The sequence below is a fragment of the Psammomys obesus genome, unplaced genomic scaffold (genome assembly GCF_907164565.1).
Source record: "Psammomys obesus unplaced genomic scaffold, mPsaObe1.curated_primary_1811, whole genome shotgun sequence".
Classification (NCBI taxonomy): Eukaryota; Metazoa; Chordata; class Mammalia; order Rodentia; family Muridae; genus Psammomys; species Psammomys obesus.
This window is the reverse complement of record NW_026586383.1, coordinates 7,997,454-8,006,933: the sequence shown is the minus strand read 5'-3', so window position 1 is coordinate 8,006,933 and position 9,480 is coordinate 7,997,454. Positions and strand designations below refer to the sequence as shown.

The window sequence follows — 9,480 nt, the reverse complement described above, 5'->3', positions numbered from 1 at the left end:
GAGAGAGAGAGAGAGAGAGAGAGAGAGAGAGAGAGAGAGAGAGACAGAGCGCCTGCTGAGTCTACTTAGTGCTACTTGTATTTAGTGGTGACCATTTGGGACTAGATAGCCAACTGGGAGATTCATACCTGGGGAAGGCTGATTTTCCCTCCAAGCAGCCATTAATTGTAGCTCTTCATGTCAGGGTAGGGCTTGTTTGAGTGTTTGCATCCGAGTTGGGCTGTCAACCGAAGCCGCCATTGTTTAGGTCTTATTTCAGTGACCGTATTGTTAAGATTTCATGAGTATTACTATCACAGCCTTGGGTTTTCTTGCTATGCTTCGGCCACACTATGGAAAGGCCAGCAAAGGAAGCAGCTTAAGCCAAAAGTGCTTTGCTGACCACAATCCTTGAGTTTTCCATCTTGCTACACAGAAAGCACAATTCACAAATGGCCTGCAAGGACGCCAGAACTTTCCTAGCAATGTTTAACCATGGATCAAATGGATATTTTCCTACCACATGAAGTCTTTTATGATCCAAAATAAACCCCAGCATTTACAGCCTAGCTCAACATAAAAAGAAGCTCATGTATTTTCCCTAAAACACTTTTTTGGAAGACATACCTAAAATTAAAATGAATGAGCTGATAATTTATGAACCTTCTTTAAAATTGATGTCTCTAACCATCCCGGGAGGCTCTTCTCACTGTTAAACAACCCCATTATCCACTCTGTGCGTCTAAAGCAATTTCCGAAGCTCAGGCAAGCATGTGCTACTTCAAGCCACCACTCCTCCCAGAGTCAAACCAAAGCCAATTAGTATCTAAGACATAGGAGGAAGCATTTGTGTGTGTACACTCCGGGGCAGGGTCTTAGGATATTATGTCACCTTTCCTGGTACACTCCGACAAAAGAATGGAATCGTAGTTTCATTTTTCCTTTGATGAATAAAACTATTACACATGAAAAATGAAAGCGTGGGGCTGTGGCTATGACTCTGGCAGGTTCGCTCCCAGAACCCACACAAAAAGCCAGGCATGGTGGTATGCACCGGCAATGTTAGCACTGCAGAGGGAGGGACAGACAGGTGACTATGGGGCTCATCTGGATAAGCAGGCCAGCCTTAGTCAGTGGTTAAGCTTTTCCAGGGTCACAGGGCCCGTGAGAAACCCGATCTCAGAAAACAAGCCATAGCACCCCTGACAATGTCATATCTGATGGTGGATGACCTCAGCTCCCCATGCACACTCACCTACACCCACAAACACACAGATGAGCAAAAATGTTGTACCACTGTATCCAGGCATGATGGACACCATTTGTAATCTCAGCACTCTGGAGGCTGAGATAGGTGAGGCTTAGAGGCTAGCCTGGGCTATGTAAGACTATTTAAAAAAAAAAAGTCCTAGTGCTATGTCACCACTGATTCAAATTTAACTCGCAATGTTTCAGGTAAGGGCTAGTACACAATGAAACATTTTACATGATACCTGTCAACACTGGTAATTGTTTGAGACGCGGTTGTAAACCTTGCGGAGGGGGTTCCTGGCCCCAAAGCTAATATAATCTTTCAGAAGGTGTGTTACAGAAGGAAACCATTGTCTGGCGTGTGGCTGACTCAGGACAAGCACCGTCATTCTAAGAGAAGTCTAAAATAAAAGGCTGGCAAAGAGGAAACAGAAGGCTTTGGTCTGGTTCATCCCTGGCCACGGGGGATTTGCAGACTATGGGAGGAAGCCCTGAAATAATAAAGAGACTGTTTGCTTTCATCGGCGGGCCGCCTGCCCCCTTCCTTCACCCCGTCCTGCCTCAGAAACTGCTCGATGCTAAAACAGACACCACTGTTAAATGTCAGGAAAAAAGGAAGATGAAAGGAATCTTCACCTAATACCACCTTAAGTCACATGACACCGTCCCCAGAGGTCACGCTGGCAGTTTCCCATGGTGCAATGTAATACAAGGTAATAAAATGTCAAGTCCCTTCCCAACGCACAAATAAACACAGAAGTTACAAGGAGCAGTCAATCCTGAGATGTGGCGAAATTGCAAACTGAGCCCCAGCTAATCCCTCTGGTAATATCTGCTACTAAAATTGTATTTATCACATACATCCTAAAACCAACTCACAAAATTTCCTAATCTGTCAATGCTGCTTATTATTTTAGTTGTTGTTGGGGAAATCTGAACTTCCAGGTTTGGGGTTTGGGGTCAAAAGAGACCCGCTTCTTGGAACAGCATCAAGAAAGGAGCAAGGTCATGGAAGTACAGTCATGTACCTGGAAAGCAGCAGTTTTCCCCGAAGCTGCAGGTCGGCTGCGCAGTCCTCAGATCGGCAGTTCCTTTCAAAAACCGTCTGTGGGAGAGAAAACGGTAAGGTTGGCCCGGAGTTTAAGTGAATGAATAATGGCCAGCTGCCTACTTGCAACCCAGCGCCCTCCAGGCACCTTCCTCCCAAGCCCAGGAAGCCAGCTGCCTGGCATGTGGAGGGGACAAGGTTCTCAAGGGTCCAGGGAAGCCTTGTCTGTAGTGGCCCCGAGGCCATGAGCACACCCTTCCTCGTTCTAATTCTTAGTTTACAGAGTGCTTCAAGTAGTTCTTTCTAGAAGCAGGCAGGAGGGGCTGGGAAATGGCTCTGGAGGTAAGAATGCTTCCTGAGCCAGCCTCAGCATGGCAGTTTGAATCCCCAGCACTCCAGAAAAGCCAGCCGTGGCCCTGTGTGACAGACGCCTTTCAGCCTATGCTGGTCTAAGAGAATCTAGGTGCTCTCAGACATCAGTACCAGCCATCTGTGCAAAGTATCCCGAGACCCCAGTCTTCTCAATTCTCCAGTGCTCTCTCCTGGGGAGGGAGAAAGTCTTCCCTTGAATCCTCTTCTGCATGAGCAATGGGGCCATGTTGAACGATTAGTCCCAGAGGGAAATGCCAAAGGCATTCAGGCCTTAGGGCTTGAGACTTCAGGAGGACAGGGGCTATTTTAGCAGCTGCTGGTGGTAAGCAGAGAATGTTGCCATTTCTCTCATCAGGGTTAGGCTCAGCAATCAAATTGCCATTTGATTGCTGAGGGCCTAAAGTTCACTGTGTCAAAACTGGCTTAGGTTCCAGACAAGCAGGCATGCACTGGAGTGTGGGCCTACCTGTGAAGGTTGGCCATAGTGGGGGGAGCAGCATTGGATGATGGGATGTGGGCCTGCCTGTGAAGGTTGGCCACACTATGGGGAGCAGCACTGGCTAAGGCTGCAACTACTTCTCTCTGAAGTACTGGAGGAAGTGAGAATTTGTTCCACACTGTGGTCTCCACCTCTCTGATGTTCTGATCCATAGAGAATGTTCTCTACTAGACAATGAACGTTCTCTGCAACCCCCAAATCCTACCATTTCAGGAGGATTTGGAAAGGAGAGCCCATTGCCCTTCATTAGCTGGAATTTATCAACCTTCAAACTCCTTCAAGGATGCTGCTCAAGTTGGTGAAGTTTTTCCCCCTTTTACCAAGCATAGTTCTAGGTGATTTGTTCCCTTCCCACACTCAAGGTGCCAATATGGACTCCAGCAAGCCTGTTGGCTAATAGAAAGTCTAGACTCCACCAGACAGGGTAATTTTGCCCATGGAAATTCATAATAGCATGCCACATTTCCAAAAGAATAAAGTGTCCCAGCCAACATTCCCTTCCTTAATTATCATGGAAGTCTTGAGGAAAAGAGCAACTTCCTGTGTCCTTTTGGACCATTCTGAAACAAGTAAAAAGTCAAATTCCAAAGTGACTTCAAGAAAAGTATTCTGTGATGTACTATCACCTCCAAGGAGAAAGTAGGAGAAGAGGGCGTGGGGTCTGTGCAGAGTCTAAGGTGAGATGACAGGAAGGCCTGTGAGCGTTAGGGCAAGCGTAGGAATAAAGGCATCCTTAACAAGCTGATGGAACTTAAGCTTGAAGGTCCATTGTAAACATGGCCCTACTGAGGCCTTTAACTTGACTTTACATTGATAATTTTACATTTTGTTTTCCTTTTAGATTCATCTTTTCAATCTTATAGTGTCAGGTCCCCAAAAGCCAGACCCATTCCTGAGTATGTCTTTCACTTTACAGGCACGTGAGATAGATTTGGGCTCTTCCAATGTCAGGCAGACATTTTTTATAGATTATAAACTTGGAATTTGCTTCTTGATTGGAGCCTTTGTTACTGTGTAATGACTTTCTTTGTCTCTAGGGACAGGTCCTGACTCAAAGCCTATTTTCCCTGATACACGTGTGAGCTACTCCAGCTTTGTCTCATGACCCTTCCCGTCCCCAGGGGCACCCTTAATTGAAACTGAGTCTTTTGTCAACAGCATGGAATGAAATATGGGAAAGGGCAATGCGGGACCGAAGGTACAAGTGGGAAGAAGTGGAACCAGAGCTGGGGTGGGAAGCGGTGGCCTCCGAGGTGGCAATCGGCAGAGGTAAGGACGGGGAGGAGAGAATGTGATCCCAATCCATGCTGTGACAAGCATCCTTCACATCCTTTTGTGGGCCCTGCCCTTCAGACTTCCGCCAACCCAGATCTCCGTGCCACCACCCACTCTTATACTGACTTCTCAAAATTTACAGTGCAAACAAGTGAGCACCAGGGGACCTCCTAATCGATGGTGGAAAGCGGTAGATGTGAGCCCGCTTCAGTGCGGAGGAAGGTATTTTTCAAGAAGCTACACAGAAATGTTTCCCCTCAAGCTCTTTACAATGCAAAATGACAGTTCCCCCCACAGAAGAGCACAAGCTAATGACTGCCTTTCTGCTCTTTAGCAGGGTCTGTGGCTACACTAAAAGTCCTACTATGTGACTTCTGAGCCAACTCCATAAAAAGAGAGCAACAGAGCCTTCTCCTAGTTATTTGTTCTTGGAACTTAACTACTCTGAGCCAAGAAAACCCCAGATTTTTGTAAAGAGGTTCCCATGGGGTGAAGCTATCATGGGAGTGGGGCTCTTAGGGACTGTAGAGTTCCTTGCAGGTACCCACTCTGTGCAGAGAGATGAAGTGGTTTGACCAAGCCCTACCAAATGGAATATTCTTAAGCAAATTCATCACTGCTCCTTCTTTCTCTCTGTTACTGATTTTTAGTTTCATTCCATTGTGGTCAGAAGAGATACTTGGTATGATTCAAGCTTTGTTAAGATTTCTGTTCCCACATGAAGTCTATTATGGAGAAGTACAAGTCTATTGTACCTTGGAGGAGAGTAGGCAATCTTCTGTTGGGCAGAATGTTCTGTGCATGTCTATTAGGCCTGCTGGTCCTCAAAGCTGTCCAGCTCTTCTGTCTCTTGGTTGGTTGTGGTGTTTTGAATGAGAATGGCCCACAGGCCACCTGAATGTTTGGTTTCTGGTTAGTGGACTCTTTAGGAAAGATTAGGAGGTGTGGCCTTGTTGGAGGAGGTGTGTGTCACTGAGTGTGGGCTTTGAGGTTTCAAAATCCCACAGTGCTCACTGTCTTGATCTCTTTTTGCCTTGTGCTTGAAGAGGTAAGCCCTTAGCTACTGCTCCAGTGCCATGCCTGCCTGCCTGCTGCTATGCTTTCCGCCATGATGGTCATGGACTCTCCTTCTGAAACTGTCAGCGATCCCCTAGTTAAATTCTTTCTTTTGTGAGTTGCCTTGATCATGTTGTTCTTTGTTATAGCAATGGAATGGTGACTAAGAAGTCTTCTGTGGAGAAGTTCTACCCGGTGTTGAGAGTAAGGCACCAGGGTTGTGTTGTGTGTTACCACCAAGGTCTCCTTTCAGATCTGCCAGTATTTGTTTGACCTGTGTAACTTCTCTGAGGTTGGGGGCTTGCACACTGATAGCTCTTCTTTCACTTTTATCACTATATAGAGACCTTCATTGCCTTCAGAGACAGCACTTGCTCTTAAAGTCTACTTTAAGTCTACAGGTTTGAATTATTCTTGATTCCTTTGGCTAACATTTATGTATATATATATACATTTTTTTCCCTCTGTCCCACTCCTGGACCAGAAGTGAATTTCTGGTAAACAGTTTGATTTTCTGTGCATTTTTAACCCATTTCATCACTTTATATCTTTTATTTGCGGGAGTTTAGTCTGTTTACAGTAATTATAGATAAGGATCCTGCCTTTCATTAATGTGTGTTTGCACATGGGCATATGCAGGTCCACATGTGCGTTCACGAGCATGTGGAGGTTACACGCACCTTGAAGGGATGGCTGCACTCCCATGCCTATTACATCAGTGTTCATAACAGCAACAACGGAGACAACCTACCAACGGGCAAGTTCAAAGAGCCATGGTACAACGTACAGATGGTCCTTCGTTCCTAGTGGGAGCCAAATCCCTGGGTGCTTCCTTGTGCAGCAATACTTTAACACTCTCTTACCAGAGTGTTCCCTGAACACTCTGCCAGCCCAATAGTCTTCCTTACGTCAGGAGCACTGAAGAGGAGAGTGGGAGGTACAATTTAGAACCTGGGCTGAGTCAAGCCCCTCGGTAAGCTGGGAAAGCAGTTGCGTTAAGGATCATTAAAAAGGTGATGTACTATAAAATCACAGGACCGCTGCCAAATACTAGAGAGCGACTGAGAGTGTGTATGCGTGTGCATGTGCGTGTGCAAGGGATGTCCACTCATTTGTATGCTGAGGTGGAAATTTGATTCCTGTGCCTGGACCTGGATGAGCCCTTTCTGGGAAAATGGCCAATTTGTTCCCTAGGAATCATCTCAAGGCGGGGGGGGGGGGGCAAGATGGTTGGCACAGCACAGCTTCAACATGCTGGATGAGGACAGAGTTTCCAGGAATTGTAAAAAGCTGCTCCTTAGCATGAGGTACAGAGTCCGGCTTTAAGGTAATGTTCCCTCTCCACATGTTCCTCTCAGAGAACAATCCCAACAGCTCTAAGTCTGGTCCCTGAGAAACCTGTCAAGCTACTTTTACCTGAACCCCGGGTCTTCTGGGAAAACTCAAGTTTGGCATTTCCATCAGGCAAGGCCCAACTGACGTCTCCCTCCTGCCTTTTAGCTGTTACCTGCAACTCTGCACAGCCCGGATTGCTCACCTCCCTGGAAGCAGCCTTCCTGACCGTGAGAGCTGTTCTCATCTCTCCTTGCTGCAGGAAGCTAAAACCTCTCTCAGGAGATAATCGCTTCCTGCCTCAGACTTCCGACTGCCCCCAGCGGCCTGCAGCCTAGGTTCCTGTGCTGGCTTCTTCCTCAACCTGGATACTCCCCGGGGTTACTTGTTCATTCACAAAATCCTTTTCCTCATTTCTCGATGAATCATTATTCTTTTTTTTTTTTAGATGGTGCTAGCACATTTTGGCTTTGAAGAGTGAAACAAGACATCATTGAGTTTGTGGCCTTTCTGGTCTCTCTTCCAGTAAGCCAAGAAAAGCATCGTGTAGTAAAGTGGCTATGCTGTGAACAGGCATATGCCAACAACCTCTTTTCTATTTGTGTGTGTGTGTGTGTGTGTGCATGTGTGTGAGCATGCATGTTGAGGCCAGAGGTCAATGTTGGGGATAATCCTCAATTGTTCTTCTACCTATTCTTTGAGGCAAGGTCTCTTGCAAGACTAGAGTTCACATACATGACTGGTCTCCCTAAGCAGCTTGCTCGGGACATTGCCTATGTACGTATGCCTTCTGAGGGTTGGCATTATCTCTGGGCCACCAATCCTATCCAGCATGTATGTGGGTTCTTGGGGTCTGATTGTGTTTCTCATGTTTGTGTGGCAAGCTTTTCTACCCCTGAGCCACCCCTTCCTGCCCATGGTGGCACTCAAACTTTATTTACAAAACAGACATGGCCACAGGCTGGGTTTGCTGATTCCTCTGTATACCATTTAGCTAATGAATGCTTCAGCACCTTTGGGCTGGGGTTTGTGGATGGATGCAGGTGGCTCTAATGGCAGCTGGCTCTGAGCTTCTCCCGTGGTGCCAAAGCAGCAAGGAACACATGGTTCTCGGGGGCTGGAAAGTCAATGAGGTAGTTCCAGCTGCTCAGGCCTTAAGGGACCCATTTCAACTCCCACATCCACACTAGAAAAATCCTCCCTTCTCAGGTAACAGGAAGGATGAATCTTAAATGCATCTGCTAGGATGAGAGACGGGCTATTTGCTTAGACAAAGCAATACTTGTTTTAAATTAAACTGCAATTATGTACATGGACTGAACCCTGTATGTAAGGTTGCTAAGGCAACCAAGTCCCAGGCTGAAGCCTTTGAAAAGCAGGATGACTGGGTGGATGGTAGTAAATGTGTTTCAGATCCCACCCAAGGGGACTAATCAAGGAGGCTCTGGTTAAAGGAAGACACACAAGATGTGTTCCGATGCGCCTCATGATTTCACAGCGAGTGTCTGCCTCTTACTGAAGCATCTGCCTGGACCGCAAAAGTGACATTAATGACTTGATGTTCCTCCTCAGTACTGCCCCAGGTACGAGAGGCGCCAGCTGGGGACCCATGTCATCTGGTGCTATTGCTCTGAAGAGATACCATGACCGAGGCACTTAACTGGGGCCTTGCTTACTGTTTCAGTTTCCTCTACCTTAGGTTTTGAAAAATAGACTGCTATGAACACACACACACACACACACACACACACACACACACACACACCCTGTGATATAAGTCACTGTTGATCATTAGCATATGCTGGCCTAGGAGAGAGAGACTCCCAGAGAGAGCTCACAGAATATCCTATTTCATTAAACAGCCTTGCAGAATGACATACACTTTTGTTCCTTCACAAGGGCTCTTTCAATGGAGACACCCATGCTAGGCCAGGTTTTGAGGCGAGTGTTGGGGAATTAATAGCTAATGAGAGAAGACACATCTCTGTGGCCACTGGGCTCCACTCTAGCGCGGGGGAGATGTACAAGTAATTGCACAGAATCAGCTGTGATGGGGCTTGAAGAAGGAGCAGGCAGACAGCTGAGTTGGGAGAGCAGAGTTAGTTCTCCAAGCCAGAAAACATTCAGGCTGAAACCTCAAACACACAGACAGGCCCTGAGAGTTGCAGCATGGGAACCTTCACAGAAGAGGGGAGAGCAGGGCCTCAGGCTGGAAGAGGACAGTAATTCTGAGGACTGTAGTATACAGGTGACCCTGGAGAGTGCTGGAGAATCAGGGTATCCCCTTGCAGGGCCCTGTGAACTCTAAGAGGGAAGCTGTGGAGAGTTCCTCAGGGAAACAGGTGTGCTGAGGCTAGGTGACAAGCCACGTGCTGGGCCTGCGAGGATGGGGTTAGCATGGAGGACAGACGGGGGGACCCATGCACTGTTGGTGCAGTATCTGAGCTTGAGGTGACAGAGGCAGTTCCTGAGCCCCTGGCTGAAATCAGCTCGGCTTCCTGGAGTGGCCCTAGCTAGCTGCCCATTGTTTTTGCCTTTGAACAGAGGCAACATCTGGAAGGCACATGGAAGGATGGTGGAGATCATTCAGCCGACTCGATTCTGTTGTTTTTCATAATCAGGCCAAGAAGAAAAAGCAAGAGCCGCTTCCCTAAAAAGTCCCAGGCTC

The 9,480-nt window shown here is 47.1% G+C and overlaps 1 protein-coding gene across 1 annotated transcript in view; it reads right to left on the bottom strand.

Moving 5' to 3' along the window:
- Window positions 1-9,480, bottom strand: part of Itga9 (integrin subunit alpha 9) — a 268,798-nt gene that overhangs the window by 98,016 nt on the left and 161,302 nt on the right. The window contains exon 19 of the mRNA XM_055601549.1: window positions 2,259-2,335. Coding sequence (XP_055457524.1) covers window positions 2,259-2,335 — 77 coding nt within the window. The remainder of the gene's footprint in view (window positions 1-2,258; window positions 2,336-9,480) is intronic.